At 40.2% G+C, this 25,500-nt stretch overlaps 1 protein-coding gene across 1 annotated transcript in view; it reads left to right on the forward strand.

Moving 5' to 3' along the window:
• The window catches only part of LOC144660581 (uncharacterized), a 162,358-nt gene that overhangs the window by 37,534 nt on the left and 99,324 nt on the right, over positions 1-25,500 (forward strand). Inside the window, exon 3 of the mRNA XM_078521234.1 lies at positions 12,179-12,556. Within this exon, the coding sequence (XP_078377360.1) occupies positions 12,179-12,556 (378 nt within the window). The remainder of the gene's footprint in view (positions 1-12,178; positions 12,557-25,500) is intronic.

Raw genomic sequence — 25,500 nt, forward strand, 5'->3', positions numbered from 1 at the left:
ACTTAAAAATACGGAATATCGAACCTATATTTAATACTTATAGGGTGTTTTCGGCTCAAGAGTTGCAAAGGTGTCACCCTTTGCATGTGTCTCCTCCGACAAGTCCACTGAGTTCCCTTCCCCTGATGTTCGCCTTGAATCGCTGCAAGGACGTTTCGTTTTTGTCCCTATTGTCTAATTTCGACCACATCAATGGCCCAAGGAAACGAAGGGAATGTTTCCCGTACTTGACAGTTCTTACTCTTGGTACGTAAAAATCTGAGTTCCTTAAGCTATAGCTCGAGGGTGATCTAGGAAAAAGCTCTACTTCGTTGCTAGGCAGTAATCTAAAACATTTCACTTTAAACATGAAAATTGCGATCTCTTGCAATCGTTTGTTATACAAGCTGGTCATCCCCGCGCGTATTAGGAGGTCACTATAGGAGGAGACCCGATCGCAGAATACTTTACGGAGTCCTCTCTCATTGATCCTCTCCAGTTTCCTTGTGTCGCTTGCTCGGCAGAAATGCCACACCAAGCTACAGTATGTTAGATGGGGTACTATTGCTGTCTTATAGATCTTCAATTTTGCATGTATGGGGATGAGGTTTTTCAGCCTTCGTAGGACGCCAATCATTTTGCTAGTCTTCAAGCAAACCTGCGATATATGTTCCGTAAAGTTAAGGTCTTTGTCAATGATCACGCCCAACAGCTTAAATGCATCGGTGATATCAATTTTACTGTTGTTAATTACTAACTCCGTCTGTTGTGTATCTCTCGCTATTATCATCGCTTGGTATTTGCTGTAATTGCCCTCCAGGAAGTTTGACTTGTACCAGCTAGATGTCTTTGCCCCATCTTTCTCAACTTCATCCATGGCTGTTCTTAATTCCTTGTTGGAGGAATATAGCTGGTGGTCATCAGCATAAGCAGACAGTTGAGATTTTACGCCAGCGTAGAACAGATCATTTTGGTATATGTTCCACAGCAGTGGTCCCAGAGATGATCCCTGTGGGCAGCCCCGTTTAAGTGCCCCCCAAGCACTAGTAGAGTTACCTACTCTTGTTCTATTTTCTCGATTACTGAAGTACGATTACATCAGTTTCAGTGCAGGATATGATAGCCCGTACGCTTTCATCTTAGCAAGTAATAATTTTGCGCCATTCTTGCGCCATTCTTGTAATCAGTTATTGTTATATCCCTCAGTACATGCTATGCATGTCATATTAAACATTCTCTTCACAAAGATTCCGGTGCGATCGAACAGATAAGGAACTGAATGAATATAGATTACTTCATAGAAAGTGCGCTGTACGGATTTATATTCACGAGTTTTGCAACGAGTGAAAAAAAATCCGTACAAAGCACTTTCTATGCTGTAATTTGTTTATTATATATATAACGAGAATTCAACCATTGAACACTTTACGCCGATTTTTCCAGTTTATAACCTTTGACATACAACAGCTGCAGTAAACGGCGCGAATAAACAAAGCTGCAAATGCACATAGCTTTACAAGCGAATTCGCTATTTCAATAATATACATGTAAAAAAGAGAAATTACTGGCGACAAACTCTCCTAGACAAAAACTTTATTAAAATAAACACACTGCGTTACATTTACGTTAAAAACTTCGTATCGCATCGTGGAAACTTTGCCACAAGCGAATAAACTACTGGCGAATCAACTGGCAAATTGTGAACAAATTGTGACAACACAAGGAGTCGGTTAATTAAACAATAATTACGACGTAAATCCAGATTAAAATTGCAATTTACTTAACCAAGACGATCCCAAAAGTGCTTGAATATTCTTAGAAAGTCCGCGGATGTGTTGTTGTACTTCGCCTTTGAAGAATGATTTTTATCACTGCTGTATTCTCTAGGTTTTGCTTAGCGTGTTTCTGTTGGCTAGCATTTCCATTAAGTTCTTAAAAGGCAAACGTTTGTGAAAGAAGAAAACGTGTAGCCATGTTTTCAAAACATAAACTGCCGTCGAGAGCAGCTCGCTTTCTCGACCTCGTTGGAAACCATTTGAATTATTCCGCTGTGATTTGTTGAGTCGTACTACTCTAGATGCTGATTGGTTATATTTTTTATGTGAAGAAAGCTATACACGAAGCTGATTGGACGTATCGCTTTTTTCACATGTGAAATATAGCAAATATAGAATTCTATTTTCAAGGTTTATTGCTTAAAATTCTCGCTATATATATAATAAATACAATTATTTCACCTTTCATTTCATCAGTTTTGAATTTGTCGCTAGTGCAAGGATAAATAAAACAAAAAGAGACGTCTCGAAACACCAATGACTTCCAAGAAAAATACACATCACCGCCACTTCAGTGAAGTTGTAATACGGTTTAACCTGAAAAGGGGTTTGAATTTTGTTTCAGGTCTGAAATAAGTTGGAAAAAGAGACTGAGCTACGCGTTCATCTCTCCCCATCCCCTCAATTCTTCCTCGCTCACCCGTTGCTACGCCTCTAAGAACTGAGAGCCCGAAATGCCGTCAAGGTCTTGCGCAAAATTATTTCTTTTTATCGAACTCACAACGTTTTTGCTCTCATTCCATCGATTGCTATAGATTTTATCGATGAAATCATTGAAATTATTGGGAAGTTTTTAGGAAGATTATTGCAGTTGGACTATTTTAGCGACCGCATCAGTTTAAACATAGTTATGGTTTAAAACGTTTCAAACTTCATTGCCAAATAATGTTATCGTTGGATATTAAAGTTACGTTCAGTATAATGACTAAAATAGTCGCTGTTATAATGTGTATGATCAACCTGGAAAGATCGCTAGTGAAGCAAAATTTTGCTTGCTTCCGATTGCTTTTGGTCCATGTCATGTATTTGGTTTATTGCGAATCAAAGCACATGGTACAGAAACACGCAAAAGTGCGTATGCTCACAATGTCAACTGCTGGCTCAATACACTACAGTCCATAAATCAGAGTTATATGGACAAAAGCATATCTAGAACGAAATTGTGCTTTTCAGTTCAATGTAGAAAACGTATACGCTTATCCTGCGGAAGTTATGCCTGCACGTGTAAGTCCTTTTCGTTTGGTCACTTCCATGACAGTGCCGACGCATTCGAAGAAAAAAGCTAGTTTTATAATGGAGAGCCGTATAGGCGTATCCACTGAGAAATATACTTACATGAGCCACTGGGTATCCACGTATCCACTGAGAAATATACTTACATGAGACACTGGGTATCCACATATCCACTGAGAAATATACTTACATGAGATACTGCGTATCCGCGTATCCACTGAGAAATATACTTACATGAGACACTGGGTATCCACATATCCACTGAGAAATATACTTACATGAGACACTGCGTATCCGCGCATCGAATCAAGAATATACTTACATGAGCCACTGCGTATCCGAGTATACACTCAGGAATATACTTACATGAGCCACTACGTTCCCGCGTATCCACTGTGAAATAAACTTACCCACCCATTAATTATTGCGCGCGCTCATTGGACAAAACGCTTCACGTGGTAGAAAATCGGACGACGGGTATCAGCGAATATTTCCCGTCCGATTTGATATCCGTCGCCCGATTTTGTAGGCAAGCACAAACAAACGAATGAAGTCGCCTTATCCAATTCTAACTTTTAATGAAATCACAGAGTTAAAAAATCACGTAAACCAATCAACTAACATTTGTTTAAACCACAGTTACGCCAGGTTTATTACGTAGGTTTTTTTTCTATAAATTTACGGGCGATAAAGCGCGTTGTAGAAACTAATCAGAGGGTTATAAAATAAATAAACCCCTTTCTGGCTCGCTGGTATATTGGAGGATAATGCCCTTGGCTGAACGATTGTCCTCAAAATTTCACAGTTGCCCTCGAAGCTTTGCTTCTCGGCCAACTGTTCATTTTTCGACAATCTTTCAGCCTCGGGCATTATCCTCCAATATACCAGCCGCATGAAGGGGTTTATTTACTAAATATGAGACACTGCGTATCAGCGTATCCACTCAGAAATATACTTACATGAGACACTGCGTATCCACTTAATTAATTTTCCTTTTCATTACTTTCTCCAAAATTGCAGCTGTTCTAATATAATAGTCACGCGACTCGCGTCAATGAACTTTACCTATTGATCTATTTATACACTCCACTTATTTCACCCAAACAATTCAATTCTCATATACAAAGATAATGACAGCCAAAATAGAGCACATATTTGCATTCATGATCGACGTGTTTCAGTGGGAGCAATTGTGTAATGACCGTTTCCGTGTTTTAATGTTATGCGAGTAATACATCGAAAAGAAGCCTTTACACAAATGGCCTCTCTCAGATTAATTACCTGATTTGCAACAAGTGTTTGAATTTTCTGTTCATTGATTTATGAAATGGATTGTTTCACTGGTTGTATATATTGCACGCAAGGGATTCTAGTCGTAGTATATATTTGTCTTGTGAATTTATTCAGGTCGGTTACAAACTCCGACTTAGGGCATGTTAGGTGATTGCAAGTTTGGTGATCCAAACGTTTCTTATATTTTTTATCTTTAATTATTATTAACATTCCTACTTGCGGCAATGCGCTCGGTGGATAGGCTTGGATCAGTATTCTGCCCGTAGTAGACTGCTCTCGGGCAGTTAAAATAATTCAGTACTTTCGGCAGCGGGCATTCTGCGGGCATAACTGATTCCCCAGTTTCGAGCAGAGTTGAGCAGAATTCGGGCAAAATTCGGGCAGAATCCGTTCGGTGACAGAAAAACATTCAAAACGCATCAAAAAGGCCTTGTGATCCTCTTCTCGCATCGCATAGCATTAGCTAAACATAAAAGCGCCCAACCTCGTTCCAAGGGTCCTTCTCTGCCCTCCTTCCAGAGCCGAGAGAGAGAGACCCTGGGATCGAGGTTGAAAAGCGCCTACATCGCATACACGGCGTATACCTTATTACAAGAAATTAACGCTTCATAAAATTAACGCGAATTTCAAAAATTCGCGCTAATTAAGCCGCGTTATTTTTTGTTAACGTTAATTTCCGCATACCTTAATTTCCATTTTTTTGGCCCCAATTTCTCGATACAGTCCAGACGTTCTTGACTCCTAGGAAAAGGCATTATTTCATCAGGGTGGAAATCTGCCGGTATCACTGAAACTGTGAAGAACACTCGAGGAGGTCAGACTCCTTTGCTTAACCCTTAAGTTTAGGATTATACGCCTAGTGTTGAAATAAACTTGTTCCTGTTGTCTCAACAAGTTTTTTCTTTGTGTTCGGTCGCGTTAATTTCCTTCACTTTGAAATGTTACCCCCTATTTTGCGTTAATTTCCTTTATTGGGAAGTAATTTTTCCTTCAACTTGCGTTAATTTAAGTCGCGTTCATTTCAAATAACTTAATTAACACAAGCGTTAATTTCCTATAATAAGGTATATACCTTAACCAGCGGCATTACAACTTAGTTTATGAATAATTAATAGTAGTCAGTAGTACGGTCCCGGGGGGGGTACTCGAAAAAGTTTTGTACGGGGAGGCTCCGCCCGGAGATCCAACCCCTTACCCTTTTATATACCATTTTGATAGAAAAGGTACCCCTTTTGTATACCTTTTATTGCAAAAAGGCACCCCTTTCATATACCTACACGACATCACATTTACCTAAAACGGGAAGTTTTCTTGTCATTTTTATGTAGCGCTTAATAAATTAAGATGATACAGCCAGAAGTTGCGTCTGCTCGAAATATTTAATGTAAAGGCCTTTTTAAATATCATTATGTCAGATTTCCCTACCCTTTCATATACCTAAACTTGTGAAATCCCTACCCTTTTATATACCTGGAGCCTAGAAAAGGTACCCCTTTCGGGCGGAGCCTCCCCGTATAGGCCATTATAGGGAGTACCCCCCCCGGGAGTACGGTGCAGAATTCGAACACAATTTCGCTTCCCAAGCGAAATTTTTAGAAGAAAACGTGGATTTTACGAGCATTGCGGCCTTCATAATACACCAATTTACGACCAGAATTTATCCAAGGCTATCGGTTGTTATGAATTTACAAAAGGTAAGTTATTTTGTAGAGTATTGTAGCGTCAGTTTCAAAATTAATATTAGTCTGTTTATAAACTGACGTGCTGTATCAGCTATCGAGCCAGTCCTTTTAGTTTCCAGTCGTTCAAATGATTATGGATATTAAATGTTCCCTTGCTACGCAGTAAAGCCCAAAACAAGCAACTAACTCGAACTCTTAAGGGAAATGAAAAACATTTCGAGTAAGCGGGGGTTCGAGTTATCGGGGTCGATTAAACATTCAATTTGCCATGCTAATATTTGATAGTTTACTGATTTTTCAGCACTTCAGTATACAGTGCGGTGCAAATTAAACTAAACTCGTCAGAATCTCTCACACGATTATGTATTCTTATTATAAGATCGGGAAATGACCGTCAAATATAAGTGATGTGTTCGTTGCACTGATTAAATCAAATTGCTGTAGTTAAAATGAATCTAAAATCCGATTACATGACAAGTAGAGCTTATCTGATATTTCAATGGGCATCTGTGGTGAGTTGGAAGAACGAGAATTCGAGTCATCGGGGTAAATTTTGATCAAGGGAGACGAAATGTAGATCGAGTTAGCGATGAATTCGAGTTATCCGAGTTCGAGTTAACCGATTAAAAATGACTAAAAAGTGGGGTCAAATCCAAGGGAAATATGACTAAGTTCGAGCTAGTGGCGCGGGGGAGTTCGAATTATCCGAGATAGAGGTCCCGGGGATTTTAAAGAATCACTCCACATCATACAGTATATTCAAAATAATGCATTACCGCGGTAGTTCGTCTCTCAAGCAGGAGATTATAATCTTAATATTCCACTTTGATTCCCTGTAATGTTGTGTGATGATTGTTTATTATCAAAGAAACCAAACAATGAGCAATTAACCTTTCACTTGTTTTCAAACTTGAAGGACAATTAATATTATTGCACGTAGGTCAAGTCTACAGATTCTTGTAACATGAAAATTCGCGATACTGGGTCTATAGGCAATTTTTACCCAAACATTTTCTCAAAAGTCTATCGATCTTTCTTTGGGAAGACGATTAGAAATTTGTCCGTTGAAGATTATATCGTTCGTGGTCGAGCAATACTTTTTGCCGAGCGATGGCTTGTAAAGTTACTGGGAATGGCACTTTGCTGAAGGTTGTCCTGTTAATCGCCATTTTTGCATCAGCGGAAGGTACGTTCATTTTTATCGATTTAACAATCATAGATTCTAAGTTGAAAATTGAACAGTTTCTATTTTGAGTCAAGTAAAGAAAGCCACGGAATACTGATTTTAAAAGTTGGCTTTTATGCGGATTTTGCTTTCTCTATGTGTTTCAGCCCGCTGTGCCCGCCCTCGCGCGAAGTATTTTAAAGTAACTTAGAATTGTGTAAAAATAGCTCACGATATTGTTTTCATTTTGTAACCGCGCGAACGCAAGACAATCGCGTAAGCTTGAGCGTTTTCATTGAGACATCAAAGACACTGTTGAAGGGGCTATCCTTGTAAAGTCTGTTTTTACAGCACTTCAAATATACCTTGCACAAATTTCATACCCGCACGGATACTTATAGTAAGAAACCGCCTGACTTAGAAAACTACGAGACTTCGTGCAGCCAACACTCGAATAAAAACGTAGTCGACAAACATCATCCCTTCGAGGTCTTTATGACACTTTAAGGAACAAAAATAGAACTTTAAAAGCTTTTGGCGAAAACCCAATGAGTCATGGGTGTATTTTGTTACCAATTTTTGAGACCAAATTGCCATCAGAGTTGGTAGAAAAGTGGAAATTAGAGCTTGCAGTTACCCCAGAAGATGAAATTGATTTTGAATTATTTTTTTAAGTTCCTCTATCGACAAGTTGTGTCCAAAGAGGCAGAATAGGAAACCTTCAACAAAATCTTCAGTGAATGGTCAAGAAGTTACAGTTCGTGTTTTACTCGATTCTGGAAGTCAGCAGTTTACATCCGTAAAAACATTGCAAACTTCATTGGTTTGCAAGGTCCCTCAAAAGTATTAAGCGCTGCAACACTTGGGGGAGAAAAAAGTTAAGCCAAGACATTTTAAATAGTGCGATTTACACTCTCACCAGCGCTCACTCTCTCGCTCTGAAAATGAAAGTTTTTACCATACCTAAAATTTGTAATCCTTTGGGACCTGTCAAGTTAAATCTTAAGGACAACTTTCACCTACAAGATTTGACTCTTACAGACTGCTACCCTTGCAATTAAGTTCGAGTAGATGCTTTTATCGGTGCAAATCACTACTACTCATTCGTACCTGGGATTTGCAAGAAAAAAGAAAGCCCTAAAGCTTTAGTGGCAGTGGAATCTTACCTTGGCTTGATACTTACAGGACCTGTATAAAGCTACTCAAAGCACACATCATCCATGCTAACGACAGTAGAAAGAAACAATGTCACTGCGAGTCTGAGACAGTTTTGGGAAGTAGAATCAATTGGCATTACTGAAACTGTGAATCTAACTATGTCACAAGAAGAAGAGTATGCAGCCGCTGACTTCAGCGATGGACTGAACTTTGATGGCAGAAACTACGAAGAACGATTGCCACGAAAGAAAGACCATCCAAAGCTAGAGAGGACAATTATGCAGTAGCTGTTAAACCACTCGAAAGTACCTAAAGCATGTTGAACGAGACCCTGAGAAAGCTGAAGCTTACATCACTGCAGTCCACCAGTATGTAAAGAAAGGCTTTTCAGAGGAAGTGCCTGATCTGAGCAGTGAATATAGAAATGTCCGGCACTTGCCGCACCATGCTGTTTTCCGTGCTGACAGAAAGACAACAAAATCTAGAATCGTATTGAATGCCTCCACCTAAGAGCAAGACAGCGTATCTCTCAGTGACTGTGTCCTTTCTAATCCTGCACTTTAACCTAACCTCGCATCTGTCCTTTCCCGTTTTCGTACGCACAGAGTTGGCATGATAGCAGATGAAGAGAAAATGTATCTTCAGATTAAACTTGCACCAAAGGATCAAGACGTCCCTCGGTACTTAAGAACAGACGAAGCACCTAATAAGACGACATTTGGAGTGAACTCTAGTCCATGTCTTGCCATCGCAACAGTGCATGCATATACCAGTAAGTATGCAGATACATTCCCTAATGCTGTGAGAGAAATCCTACATAACATGTGTGTAGACGTCTAAACCGAAACAGACAACTCAGGAGTGAAACTTCAACAAGGGATGTCAGACATCATGAGGACAGCAGCAGTTAAATTGACAAAATGGTCTAGCAACTCAAAGCTCGAGATGGATAGCATAGACCCAAACAAAAGAGTATCGTCACCACTAGTGGAGTTTGATTCACGTGAGCGACTCGAAGCACTGAGTGTTTCATGTGATTTGACTTCTGATTACTTCAGATTCATTGCATCAAACGAAATTGTTTCATCCCATGATCCAACGACGAAGAGGAGCCTTTTAAGTTTAGAATGGAAAATGTTCGACCCAATGGGACTGATATCGCCTTTCACTGTGACAGCGACCATCCTTTTCCAAGAGCTGTGGCGGAGAGGCTAAGAGTGGGAGGACCCATTGGACAGTGACATCAAAAACTGGTCATCATGGAAGTCAGAGTTGTTGCAGCTAAAAGATGTGACCATACCAATATGGTGTGGAAAAAGCGTCACTTCAAAGTCTACGATCGAGCTACATGGTTTTGAAGATGCCTTCCCAAAGGTCCACATGCAGCAGCAGTGTACATTCGAGTTATAGACAAGCTGGAACAAGTGTCCTCTCAGGTAGTGATGTCAAAATCCAGAGTTGCACCTATCAAGGCAGTGTCACTTCCAAGACTAGAACTAGTACTAACAGCAGTGGTCAGTGCAAGATTATTGAAGTTTGTTGTAGACACATTGCAAATTAAGATGCACCGTGTTGTGCGTTGGACAGATAGTATGGTGACACTTCAGTGGATAAAAGGACAAAGCTCATAGTGGAAGCCATTTATAGCAAATGGAGTAGCTGAAACACAGTCGAAGTGAGATCCTGGCTGTTGGAGCTGCTGTGCTAGCAAAGACAATTCTGCAGATCTGTTGACACTTGGATTGAATTGCGATAAGTAAACTGCGGTGGAATGGATCGCAATGGGTGTCCTTACCTCTTGAAGATCAAGTAGTGAAGATATTCCACTGGAAGCCTAGCATGTGAGGAGGAGTGGATAGTAACTCATGTTTGCACATCGGTTGCAGTAAAGCCACTCGTCGATAAGTCTAGCTTTGGCGCATGGATGATGCTGCTCCGGGCAACTGCTTAAGTGTTAAGAGCTATAAAGATGTAAAAAAAATACAAAATGCAAGTCTCCCGTAACAGAGCTGTCAGCAGAAGAGACGCAACAGTCACTACAAGAAGATGCCTAGAGAGTATTAATACTAGGAGCAGTTAAAAGCTGGAGAAACACTGCCAAAAAACAGCCGCCCCCTAAAGTTAGATCCTTACTACGCATAGCTGATCAAGTAATAAAAGTAGGCGGACGATTACAGTTCGCGGACATTTCTGAAGAGACAAAATATCAAGTAATCTTGCCATATGGACATCCAGAAGTTGCAAAGATGATACTTGATGTCCACAAACCGATGTTCCATGCTGGTTCAGAAACCTTACAGAAACCAACATTGCTAAATTCCAATTCGATCTGCATGCTAGAAACAGTGGACGAATAGCCACTTCGTGGATGTGCCACTGAGTTGAACACACTGCTTGTGATAATAAAAGGTGTCATCAACTCAAGACTACTGACTGCAGTAAGTGATGATTACAGAGATCCATCACCTATTACACCCGCTCATCTCGCCATTGGCAGATCACTTAACCAATTAACCAGGGGAGTTCGATTCTGTAAGAGAATTATGGAGAGATCACTTTACTCCCAGAGATTACTCAATCACTATTGGAAGCGTTGGAAGCAAGAGTACCTACATAAGGTGACCGTGAGAAACAAGTGGCATAAAGAAGAAACCCCAACAAGTAGGAGATATCGTGCTGGTCTCGGAAGATAATGTGTCTTGTGGAAAATGGCAGTTGGCTAGAGTTGAAGAAATTCGCCCTGGACCGGATGATCTTGTGCAAACGGCAAAAGTACAAACGGAGAAGAGTGCTCTACGCAGACCCGTTCAGCGCTCACATAGATTAAAAGTAGAATCAGCAACCCCACAAGTAATACCTGAAAAGGTCCTGTGCATGGTAGTGAGAACAGCAGTAGTACTGTTCCTGATAGTAAGCCAAAACGTAGAGTTGTCCTTTTCGATAGCGGCCAAGGTGGGGAGGATGTTACAGCCTGCTATACCCGCACGGGTAGACTTAGTAAGAAACTGAATAGACTTGCAATTGGCTTATAATAGTACCCCCGTGGGTACCCTGAGATAGTCAGTGTTTGGAGCGTCACGTGACTCTCGCGCTGTGCTCGTTGTGTTTCTTGTACGAGAGTTGTAAAGAAAGCCGTGAACAAAAAAGTTGTGTTTTCCAGAACACTATGATTACATTTAAGAATAAAAAGAGTTTTGCATAACGAAGTGACTATGCTTTTGCTTGGCAATCATCCTGACGAGGTCATCGGCCGAGTTGGCTAAAATCAGACGATATTCCGCAAGATTGAGCAAAATAGTTGTTTTATTGTTCAACAAGTTTTCAACGAAACACATTTTGTAGCTAGAAAAATTGTGGTTATGCAGCGCTTTGCTAGACCGCGAACGAATCTTGGCAACCTACGTTTATCGCAGGACTGATATCTGTTGTGTACAGATGACAGAAACAATAACATGCTGACCATATACGGGCAACGCGCGCATTTTTTGAGTAGTAAGTAGTCTAAATGTAGCTCACGGTTGCCTGTTCACTTTATGTAGTTCTTGTAGTTCCTGTATTTCATGCAGCGTTCCACAGTATATTTAGTTTGCTTAGTTCTTGAAGATAGCATGTCGTTTATTCAATAACTTCTTCAAGCTTTTGTAGCTTCTTATAGCTATTTCAGTAGTTCAGTAGTTGCCTGTATTTTCTGAAAGTTTTGTAGTTTCCAAGGTTATGAAATGTTCTTGTGGTTGGTGTCAGGTTCTTGTAGCTTTTGGTCATGTTCGGCGAGTATAATTACAACAAAACACACAAAAAGGCACTTTTAATTCTGAGGTCATTTGATATTTTAGGGGTCTGTCCAAGCGGCTGGATCCACATGCAAGGTTCCTGTTACAAGTTTTCTACACAGTTCTTGAATTGGAATGCAGCAAAATCCGCTTGTGAAGCACTCGGATCCAAGCTTGTCGTGATAAATTCAAAAGCTGAACAACAAGCACTTGCCCCAAAAACATCAGTGAAAACATACTGGATTGGTTTGTACAGGGATCCTAAAGACAAGTCTCGCTGGATGTGGGTTGACGGATCGCGCCCTGGATATACTGCTTGGAGAACTGGAGAGCCTAACAATTGGATGGGACAGGGAGTCGAAGAGGACTGTACAGAAATGTATGTAACATGGAACGACCTGGCATGTAAATCTGTCGCTCCTTACATTTGCGAAATCGACGGTAGGTCAGAAAAAAAGAAAAACTTGATATATCAATTGTCTCTATTAAGGGCATTGTCGCACACTCGCTTTAACCTGTTTTAAACATACAATCAACTCCCGCCTTGCGAAAAACTCGCTATTTCCGTCACCTCAATTACGAACAGGAGGTTAAGTCTTGACGGATAAAAAGTACTGAAAATAACTTCCGATACTATGGCGCTTTCTCGGGTTCAAAATTTAATCTTGTGAATTTACTAAAACTTTTATTTACCAAAAGTTTAAATTCATTGAATACTCGATTGAATTTATCAAATTTATTGAATTTTTCGAAACCTTTTATTCATCGAAGCACTGAATTCGTCAAAAAAAAAAGGTGATGAATTCATCGAAACTGATTGGGAATTGATCGAAACCTTAAGGTGGCCCGCGGGTTATTATCGGGTATTAATTGCACTATCAAAAGCAAAGCCATTCCTAAGCGGCAGAAAATCGTGGAGAAATTGAACGCTCGTCCAACAACACAAAATAATTAAATACACAGTGCAGGTTTGCAAAGCGACGAGCAACTTAGAAAGCAAAAGTACCTGACATTCAGTCCGAAATTTTTCAAACCGTACGAACGAAGGGCGCTGAAACTTGGCATGAACCTAGCTTGAAAATAATGCAAAACAAATCGACAAATTTTTTGCAACTTGTAATTATAACATTTGTTTGAGTTCCTCAATATTTCGGAGTAAAATCGTCCAACTTTATTGATTGCTAAGATTTGATGCAAAACTCCGATCTTTTTAATTTAATCTTTTACACAAATTTTTTAAGTGATAGCTTTAAAAGGGTTGGACATTGGTCAAGATATCTATCACATTTATGCGGCAGTTGAGGCGAACTGAATAATAGAGCAGATTTTGGAGCAAAATTGAGAAGTCGCTTTTTTGTAAAATCTATGGTTATGATTTTCATGTAACTTGCTGTGACAGTTTGCCAACGTGTTTGAGGTCATTACAAAAACATTCACTGTGGCATTTTAAAAATAATCGCGTTTCAGTAAAAAAGAAGGCATTAGAGAGCCGCTTATAACTAAACAAATCTTGCTGGAACGCCACAATTTTTAAGATTTAACATTATTTCAGTATTCTTTTGCCAGGCTTTTAAAATCCTAAGAAATCGCTTAATGTTTTGCTTTTAAAAACGCGTTTTTAAAAAAGACCTGTCAGACATACATACATTACATACATTAACTTTATTTTATCTCAGATTTACAGAGTAGCTGGTTAGCTAATATCTCCGAGAAAAAAAAAAATGTAAAAAATTACAACCTAGAAAATTATAAAAATAAATACCAATAAATACCGGTGGGCCCCCTTAAATTCATCAAACGCTGATTCATCTAACTGTTGAATTTGTCAAAACACTTAATTCTTCCAACTGTTGAATTCGTTAAAGCACTAAATTCGTCGAACTGTTGAGTTCGTCAAAACACTAAGTTCGCCGAACTGTTGAAATACCCGTCAACCTCGAACCAGTCTGTCACGTCCACTGAAGTCTCACAAAGCGGATACGGTCCAATACGAAGAGAGACTGCCACATTCTTTGCTGGATCTTGGGAGAAGAGTACAGAAGATTACTAAATAGTGGGGATGTAGACACTGTTGGGGTTGGGATTTGCATCAACCGCTTGGTGTTTCCCTCCGGTTTTCTTAAGATATCATAACCCCCTGCTTCACCAAGAGCGTGGAAGGGCTCAATAATCTTATCTTCTTGTGGACATGAAGTGCTTTTCCGTCTTTCCCAAGCCGGCCATGCTCAATTAGATTTTTTCCCCGGCGTCTGGCATCACATCTTGTTCAGTGTTTGCCAGGCAAACGAACATCTTGGTGAACGTGTTTTTAGGAACATAGTACGGTCTTCCACTAGTCTGTGCTGAGACTGCTGCCTCGTGCCTCTCGACTAGCCACAGACGGACGCCTCGCTGCCGGCCTACCGGAGGCCGAAAAACCAAAAATCCTTCGATGTTATTTCAACGCCGAAGGAACTGCAGAAACTGGGGTCGTCGCTCTCACTGGAGTTGTCGCTGTCGCTATCGCTGTTGGAGCCGCTGCCGCTTTCGTTGGCGTGTGTTGAACTGACACTGCTGTGGATACGGCCACATTCTCGCATAATACTTTTCATTTCCAAAAGCAAACAACAACTACAAATCTACCTACAGCAATGCGACGCTGTGACCACGAAGAAATCTTGCTCACAAGCTATTTTGGGACTTCAGTGTACGTGATAGACAGGTTCGAGGCCGAAGGATAACAGTTCGGTGAATTTAGTGTTCCGACGAATTCGACAATTCGAATAATTTAGTGTTTTGACAGTTAGATAAATTTAGCGTTTGATGAATTTAAGGTTTCGATCAATTCCAAATCAGTTTTGATAAATTAATCACTTTTTGACGAATTCAGTGCTTTGATGAATTTAAGGTTTCGAAAAATTTGATTAAAATCAGTGAATTCAATCGAATATCCAGTTATAGTGGGAGTTAACTGTATACCAAACATTGTCATCAAGTTTGAAGGACGGTTATATTTAATGCATGATAAAAGTTCTGTCCATCCCAGCTTCATTCACAGATGCGAGCTCTTGGACTAAGAGCAATGATAGCGCCACTCTCTCCTGGCCTCTAGTTCTCTTACAATATATTCGAGTAGTAATACCCTGGCGTTTTCATCTGTTTCTTCAGTAGCCTCTCCAAGTGGTACCCAGACCTCCTCATCTATTACCCGTTGTACACAACTCTATTCACCTGTTTCTCTGACCGTTTCTCCGAGTGGTACTTCCCGATTATCCTGCCATTTTTTTTGGCATAATTTGGCTTAACGAGCATTTTTCAGCACTTTTATTTTTGCTTTTTCCGCCAAATTTATATACACTTTTGTTCTAAAAAGCACAACTTTGCTTGTTTTTAAGGGGTCTGTAAACACTAGAATACAACTTTTTCTCATCTTTGTAAAAAGCAACGAAGGAAACAAATTGGGCATTCATTTTGCTCAATCCGATTTCGTAAAGGAGAAAAACGGCATTTTCGACAAAAAATCCACTTCCGGCGAAAACAATAGCAAGCACTCGTGACGTAAGCAGTGGAGCCCAAATATTACGCAACACGGATTCCACATAAGAATTTATATGGCGGCTCGGCCAAGTAGCAGTGATTGGGAAGATGTTTTATCGCACGAGAGCGATTCAAATGCGGCAAATTCATATTGCAGTGATGTAGATAATTAAGCTAAGCCTTTGGAAAAGTCTGGGCTAAGTATATTTCATTCCGTTTCAACTTGAACCGAGTAGAGTTCGACGAAACGATCAGCAAGAAGGAGGTGCTGTGGAGACTAGTTAACAGCGAAAGATCGTTTTCGATCAGACTGACATTTAATTAATATTTCGATTTACTTGGATTTTAGATTATCTGAAATGTTCACACGAAGCAAAAAGTGCGCATAGCTTAAACAAGGCGCACGAAGTGTTTTTTTTTCCTCGATCTTTCTTGGTGTGAAATTATATTTAAGTTGCGTGGGGGGAACATTCCAACCAATGCCGACTGCGTATTAAATCATTTGCTGTGCCGCAATGGGACGAAGTGGAGGATGAGAGATCAGGATCCCAAATGAATTGTCTCAGTATCGGGTGTGGAAGCGGAATCATTGGACTTTGGAAATTCATGATTCCTGTCTTGTTTTACCTCAATGATTCATAATTCATATATAAATTTTGTTCGATATTCATTATTTATTTTTTACCTTCTTTTCATCCAGTTTTCAAAATAACGTGTTACCAGTTTCTGTTGTTTTTCGCTTAAAGGCTGGTTGCGCATTCCGGTTCCCTGCTAGCAGAGTCCCCTTTTCCAAATGGAGACTCTTCTGGAACGGAATTATGCCGGAAACCGATGTAAAATATTTTCAGTCGTCAAATTATTTCTAAATATTCACTGTGTGTAACATACTTAATCACAGTAAAGTTAGTAAGGGATGAAGATGTGAAGCCAAGGGTACATTCGTGTTTCCATTGTTGTCGTATAGGGGGATGTGGGGGCATGCTCCCCCAGAAAATTTTGAAAATTAGATGCTCAGAAATGCGATTTTAGGCCATTTCTGGAATATATTTGTCAAGAATTTAGTAAAATGACCCATCCGTTTAATTTTTGTTTCATTCTATATTCACAAGCCTCCAATATCGATGGAAGCATTCATTTGTTATTCATGATTCTTTTAGCCATCTCCATTCTTCATGTTTCCCAAGTTTTAAACACAAAGATTCATGATTCCAACCAATTTTACAGCTATGATTCATGATTCCGCTTCCACCCCCGACTCATTAACAGTTCATCCAGGATTTCAGTCAACGTGCCTTGATTCTAAGTGCTGGGCTTTCAGGCAGCAAAAGGCAGCGAAAGGGCACGCGTGTGTCTACTTTTATTTTTAACTGCTTCTTGCGGCTGTAAATATTATACTCAGTATTGCATTATTAAAGATTTTAAGATAGTCTGCTTTTTCGTGTAGGAAATTTCGCTACATTATTGTCTATCGGAAGCTTGGTTTCTGTTTCGATTTGTTGCTGGTGTTATCTTGGCACATATAGTATCTGGGCTGCGATATCATGTTGATCGAATTAGTGCTGTAAACAAGAGCCCAAGATCCGAAGCTCCTTTGCAATTGATTTTGGCACGTTATAAACTTCGATTATAAACTGGATTAAAATCTCAAAAATCTTGTGATAGCGCCATATATCCGCTGAATTTACTCTCCAATCAAAAACAAAACCCGTGATAAAGCAATTGAGAAAGATCTGAAAGATCGTGTCACGGACCGGAACAGCTTCCATAAACGCATAGGTGCTAAATGACCACATCGAGGCGCTTCTCAATGGGTTCCATAATATCAACGTCAGCTTTCAAAACAAACCCGAGGATTCGCATTCTACAACCAGTCCTAACACCACTGATTTAACATTAACCCATAGCTACGAAATATCAGCGTATAAAGCAGTTCCTAGCTGCCTATCTCTCGGATACGACCGTCGACATATAGCACCACATAAATTCGAGATCAAGCCGGATGAAGTTTACTAACAGCTAAGACAAGACATTAATAGCCCAATTTCGATATTTTAAAATTCAGCCTAAAACAATAGACATCACAACGAGGCTCCGGGGAATAAACCCCACAAACTCTTTACAAACTCTATAGTTTAGTCCCCGGAGCCTCGTCCTGAGGTCTATTGTTTTAGGCTGAATTTTAATATATCGAAATTGGGCTATTAAGCCTAGTTGTAACTCTTCCTTATATTGGCTAAACGAACAGGGCTTTTTTTTAAGCACATACAAAACAAATTTATAAAACATGCACTCTTTGACAAGACAAAAAGCACTATCGGTAGCACTAATTGTTTTATTTGTTTATTGATCAACAAACGCTTACCCGCTGCCGCTTCGAATTCACTTCTTTTGGAAACTTATACATAGTATACCATATATGGCGTGAGTTACTACAAAACTAAGCGGTATAATGCTTTACCGTCATGGAGAAATAAAAATATTGCAACAGAACTCCGTACACTTAGGCTTATTTCTAAGGTTGTAGAGGGAGACCTTTGGCTTACGGTAACCAAAGATTCCACCCGTGACGTCACAGGAAAGATGGAGCAATTCAAGTTGGCGGATATTTTGAATTTGAGGAGCCTTTTCAACAAGAAAACTTCCTTTGCTGAAAAAAAATATTGACAGATTTGGCATACGTGATACATGTACAAAACGAATATGTGACAAAAAGAAAAACCACACACTTCTAAGGACCTTTAGGAAACTTCAATTCTCCAAGCTCTCCACGTAAATGCTGTCTCTCCATTTTTTGCGACTTGTTTATTCCCGGCGTATCAAATCGAACGAAATCGAACAAATTTTTCATCGAACTCAATCGAACAAAATCGAATCTAATCGAACGATTAAATTCGATTTTGTTCGGTCATCGAACGAAATCGGACAACAATTTTTTTTGTGAGTTCGATTTCCGAACCAAATCGAACGAAATCGAATTAAGCGTTCGATTAAGTTCGGAAATCGATGTGGCTAAAATTTAAAAAACGAAATTGGAACCTAGCGGAGCGAGTTAAAAGTTAATGATCATTCCTTAAATGGTTTTGGAATAAGTGACTGGACACGGTATCGTATAATCTTTGTCTTTTTATTTGATCCTAAAGAAATAAAACATAATATTCCAGCAATCTAATACGCCCGGGAATACGTTAAAACTCGTACGAGGGATCAAATTACAAATACTCAAATACAACCCCCGATGTATCTGCGTATCGTATCAAGTGAAAACCGTATTTTAGAATAACATTTTGCGAATAAAAACTTTATATGATCGATTAAACAATATAGCATTGCACATGGGGATGAAGGTGCACGCCGTATGTGACATCAGTGTTAACCGTATTTTTATTGTTGTTAGTGGCAGAATTATTTCTCCATTTTGACATAAAAAGTATGGAAATAAAGGAAACATAACTTAAGATGGCTTCATCGATTGACGCCGTGATCATCAAATGAAGGAAAACTGAACATTCGCTCGATTCAGATTATATCTTCATACGACGTAAGCCGCTCGCTTTGGCGTCGTTCGACGACCGAACTAAATCGAACGTCATCGGACTTTATCGAACGTTCGATTTGGTTCGATTTGCATTTATTTTTTGTGAGTTCGATTTCGTTCGATGACCGCACAAAATCGAATTTAATCGTTCGATTAAGTTCGATTGCGTTCGATTGAGTTCGAAAACCGAACGTTCGATTTGATACGCCGGGTTTATTGGAAGAAGGCCTAGCCAGTCAGCGGTTAACTTCCAGAGGTTATACCCAGTCCCCAGTCCTTGCTAAAAATCAAATCAAGATGGCGTCACAAAATAACTTGCAAACTAGGAGCTGACCTTAAATATTTACACCTATATAAACAAGTGTTATATAGGTGCAAAAAGAAACAGTGATGTCTTATTTGTGTTTATTTCTTCAAAATAAAACAAAGCGTTTTTAAACCAAAGAAGCGTAATTTGGAAAAAGCATAACTCGAGCATTTTTTGGACAAAAAACGAACATTGTTAGCAGCATAAAATGCCAGTTTTACCAGCATTATCAGGAAGGGCCTAATAGCGAAATTTTACAGGGCCTCGGTCTGTGTTATCTGCCAAAGCCTCGCTACCATGCTCAACCTCATACAGTAATATTTTATTGCCTGCCATCTCTTTTTAAACTGTTAGCTAACGCGTGCCAGAAGCTTTCTCTGAGGAGTGGTGTGCAAGTTTCTCCTTCCCACTGTCTCTCGTCCAATCAAAAGTATGGATCAACTTGTTCTTTTACTTGCGCCCGTGGATACCAACTCAGCGGTCCTTCGTCTACTCAGTGCAGACGAAATGGAGCCTGGAGCGTGCAAGTGAACACAGTCAGTTGTAAAGGTATTTTGTTCCCGCCTAATATTTTATAAACATTTTTACGGTATTTCATTGTCAATCACTGGTGTTAGAAAAGGTCCAGATATCAAAATTAAATTTGGAGCTTTGGGCTTTGGCTATAACACACACAAAAAATTGAAAATTGATCGTAACCATAAATTTTGTCCTAGCGCTACTAAATTGCTGTATTATTTATTTTATCATATTTTCAGTTGTAAAGTGTCCAGTTCTTACGGTCGCCCGACTTGTTAAAACGTCTCCTAGCGGTTGCGTGACATCACAGATGAAATACAACACGAAATGCTTGTTCTCATGCCCACAGGGATACCAGCTACAAGGTCCCTCTTATAAGCAGTGTGGGGCAAATGGTCAGTGGACGAACAGTGCCAAGTCAGTCTCATGCACTGGTGAGTATTACAATAACTTATATCAGTTATCAGACCCGGAACTGAGCCTGTCATTGGAAAACAGGACATGTCATGGTGCGTATTGGTTCATACCACACCAATGCAAAACACGCACCTTAATGTGCTAAGAACATTTCGTTTGGTCGCTAGATTGTGTACTACGCCTCTTCTGTCGTCTTTGGTCGCTGAACTGCGACCAAAACTGACCGTTGCTTGTGGTCAAATAGCAAATGTTCTGAGTTGTATAGCTCAGCGGCCATTGTGCCACTTGATCATGGCTTGTGATCAAATAACAAACTTTCCGAGTTATGTAGCTCGGCGGCTGTTGAGCTACTTGATCATTACTTGTGATCAGAACACGGCGTTATCGAGTGACGAGGCTCGCATTTGCGTTAAACAATTGCACGGTGTAGACGACATCAGAGCAGATGAAGCGATCGAATACAACCAAACCATTGTTCAGTCAGATGAAGCGATCGAATACAACCGAACCATTGTTCAGTCAGATGAAGCGATCGAATACAACCGAACCATTGTTCAGTCGAGTAAATGCGGCACCGGAAGCATTCTTTTGTATAACGTGACCAAATCACGTCGTGCACAGAGCTCTGTCCAGACTTCGATAAATGATACCCACAATAATTATGATAGTAAGCTTATAAAGAGATATGAAAGAGATGTCCGTGTTGTAGCTGGAAAGAATGGCGATAGGTGTAATGAAATCAGTACATTAACTGTTAATTGCGGGCCCAAGAGAGGCCCGCAACCCTAATCTTGACAGTGACCAGCGGATTGTGTTTTACGCGTGCGCGCCACGTTAATAAATGGCGAAAAGAAAACGGAAGTTGAAAATTTTGTTCTTCCACTAAGAACGATCGGAATGCAAAAAATGTGTCAATCACGACAGTTTGTCGTAACACCGGAAGAGAAAATCTGTTCTCCAAGAACGATTGTCACATAAGACGGGATAAGATCAAGGCTTCTGTCACATGAAAGATTGCAAACATTACAATTTGCAGACTTTTTTTTTCTTTTTTGTTTTACGGGTGTTGCTTTTGCGAAAATTTGCTCTGATTGTATCACACATAAACCACGGCAAAGCGAATGATTCCAACCGTGACAACGGTTATTCTCTGACAACATAGCGAGTTTATCGACCGAGGAAAATCACATCTCAATTTACACCGCGTGCTCGTCTACACTTAAAAAAAACTGTTAATCAAAAAACAACTCTGACTGGTTCGCGGCCGATTCGAGGCAATTTAGCGTGATGCGTTACTCACTTTTGTCCAGTGATTTATCATTAATCGCGCCACGTTAATAAAAGGCGAGCACAACATAGCGAGTTTACCGACTGAGAACAATCACATCAGGGATCTCAATTCACACCGCGTGCTCGATTACACTTCCCAAAACGATAAAAACATGCATTCGTTGCTTGATGCGTTACTCGGGATTATTGTCTTTTGTCCATTTTATCATTTACTTATCGACACTGCCATCTAAAATTACGCACTCTCGTACCAGTACATTTTCTAAGTGCGTCAAGGCCCGCACTTTCTAACCTGTGGTTACCACTAGTTATGTACGTATAATTAACCATTTCTCTACGTCACTAATCACTTGCTGTAAGTCTGGACTGAATGAATAAACGCCATAAAACGTAAACAGTACAGTCTGATCGATTTCTCTAAAACTGGTGCCAAGACCCGCATTAAAATGTCAAAGGAAGAACTAAAACACAACAGGGCAGTCAGAGGGGCATACAAAGGTCATTGTAACCAAGGCATCAAACGCGCGGAACGTCTTATGACCGATACTGAAGGCGGCATAAACATCACAGAACTGAAAGCAATTGGAGAACGTCTCTCAAGGAGATTGGACGAAATCAAGGCTATGGATACCGCGATCTTGAACGCATTGCAAACAGACGAAGAGATGAGCGAAGAAACCGAGCAAGCATTGACGTTCCAGGACGACATCCATTATTGGATAGTAAAAATTAAAGAATTTGTCACAGACGGGTACCATCCGGTGAGTACGTTCCAAAACAAACCAACACCTAGAGCTCACACTGCTCACATCAACCTTCCAAAACTACAAATCCACCCTTTTGATGGAAACCCACTTGAATGGCTAACGTTTTGGGATAGTTATAGTAACGCAGTGCACAATAATCAGGAACTGAACAATATTGACAAAATGAACTATTTGAAAGGTCTGATAACCTGCAACGCAGCGCGCGCAATTTCAGGGCTTCCAATGACATCACAAAACTATGAAAAAGCCATTGAAATACTGAAAGAACGTTTTGCAAGGAACCAAGTTCTAATCAACGCGCACATGGAATCTCTTTCAAAAATCAGCGCGCCCTCAGCTGATGTGCAACAATTACGACAATTTTATGATAGCTACGCTGGGAGTCCAGACAGACTCATATGGAAGCCTGTTAATTCCAATACTGCTAAAGAAATTACCGGAACAATTACGTTGTACAATATTCAGAACAAATCCTCAGGCAGATTGTTCCCTAAATGATCTACGAACAGCGTTTTGCCATGAAATAGACACAAGGGAAAAGAGTCAACTTACGCAGGAAAATGAAACAAGCTCAGTCGTTGACGACGTTCTCGTACCCACAGTTGGCGCATTACTCACAAACACTCAACCACGCCAAATACACCCGGCTCCGAAAAGCCCCAATACGAACAGGAAATTTCAGCTAAAACCATGCATATATTGCGACGGTAAACACCGTCACAACAAATGCTCGAAAGTAAAGACAACAAAAGAAAGGAAAACCATATTGACACAGAAAAATAAATGCCTTAACTGCCTCCGATCAGGCCACACAAGATATCAATGTCAATTAAGATTTAGATGTCTAAATTGCGGACTAAAACACCATACGTCGATCTGTGAACCAAGCGAGCCAAATAGAGATTCAAGCAAAAGACACAAAAAACAAGAAGACCCACAAAACAGCAAAAACGTCACCTCTGCAATGACAACCTTAGCAAGTACAATGATACATACAAACACACTAATGCAAACTGCACTGGTCACAGCAAGCGGACCAACCACGAGATGCCAAGCACGCATCCTCATCGATACCGGATCGCAAAAGACATTCATTACGCAATGCCTGAAGAATAAGCTACGGTTGAAAGCTGCTCAAAACGATATATTAGACGTAACCACATTTGGTTCCACCAAAGGTACTCGAAAGTCCTACGAAGTCGTGACACTTACCTTAAACGCAGTAAATAAAGATGTCAAAATAACAGCCTTAGTCACGGCCGCACGCAACATATGGAAATTCCTGTTGAATTCAAAGCTCTCGCTTTCGCCGATCCACTGAACGCGAAAGGTGATCGCACAATAGATATACTCATAGGAAACGACCACTACGCCCAGGTCATTCTGGGAAACACAAAGAAATCACAAGATGAGAGATGGATGGCTACACAAAGCAAGTTTGGATGGCTCCTCTCAGGACCGGTACCCAACAATGAATTCAGTACAGAAACTACACTCAACACATTATGTCAAATGATTGATGCACAGCCCACAAGAAACGATGACCTCAACGAAACTCTCACTAAGTTCTGGGAGATAAGCAAAATCCCAGACGAGTGCAACGACACAGAGGTAACAGGAGTCCAGAAACATTTTCAAGATACTATTGAATTCAACAAAGTTACCGGCAGGTATAATGTAATACTCCCATGGAAGGACAACAAGCAAAACCTACCAACAAACTTCACATTGGCGAGAAAAAGACTAAGCAACCTGCAACATACCCTAAAAGGAAAACACCCAGAGCTTATTCACAAATACAACGAACAACTGCTCGATCAACTCAAGAGAGGATTTATAGAACAAGTCCTCGACCCGAACATACATCAAGGAGTCATGCACTACATGCCCCATTTTCCAGTCTTCAAAGAAAGCAACACAACAGCTATGAGAATCGTTTACGACGCTTCAGCAAAGATATCCTCGAAGGCATTAAGCCTCAACGATTGCCTTCATACAGGACCTAACCTCATACAAAGACTACAAAATATGTTACTCACCTTCCGATCACACAAGATAGCCTTCACGGCAGATATCGAAAAGGCGTTCCTACAAATAGAGCTCAACACTCAAGACAGGGATGCTACGAGATTTCTTTGGCTAAAAGATATAGACAAATCAGCGAATAATCCAGACAATTTAGTTGTCTACAGATTCTGCCGCGTACTTTTCGGAGCCGCTCCGTCTCCATACTTACTAAATGCTACAATACAGCATCACCTTGCCAAACAAGACGACTGGATATGTGAAGACTTACAACGATCGATTTACATGGACAACGTTGTCACGGGAACAAACACTGAACCTGAAGCCTTACAGTATTACACATCATCGAGAAACTACTTCCAAGGGGCGGGTATGAATTTACGGCAATGGACCAGCAACTCCCCTACCTTAAACCGTCAAGCTCATGACGATGGAGTATACGCAGAACCAATGGTCAAAGTCCTTGGCCTCAATTGGAACACAAAGACAGATACTTTGTCACTTTCATTAGCGAAACTGATCAAGCAAACAAACAGCATAGAAAAAGTCTCCAAAAGATCAGTATTAAGCTTATCCTCAAAGCTATACGACCCCTTGGGATTTGTGGAACCAGTGACAGTAAAAGCGAAAATGATGATGCAGGAACTATGGAAACAAAACCTAAAATGGGACAAAGAACTTCCTGGAAGCTTTAAGGAGAACTGGGTCAAATGGCTGAATAAACTACAAAATCTGACCCCACTGGGAATACCCAGACAATACTTCAATAATGATGGCGGGAAAGTTCAACTACACGTGTTCTGTGACAGCAGCCAGCTGGCATACGGAGCAGTGGCCTATCTGAGAGGAACCACACCCAAAAGTGAGACAAAATGTACATTCGCAATGTCCAAAAGAAAAGTTGCGCCCATAAAACCACAAACAATGCCACGATTAGAACTACTTGCAGCAGTGCTTGGAGCAGAGTTATCTAAATACTTATCAAATACTATACTTTTAAAGTTCCATA

The sequence above is a fragment of the Oculina patagonica genome, chromosome 7, assembly GCF_052425735.1.
Source record: "Oculina patagonica isolate OP01 chromosome 7, crgOcupat, whole genome shotgun sequence".
Lineage (NCBI taxonomy): Eukaryota > Metazoa > Cnidaria > Anthozoa > Scleractinia > Oculinidae > Oculina > Oculina patagonica.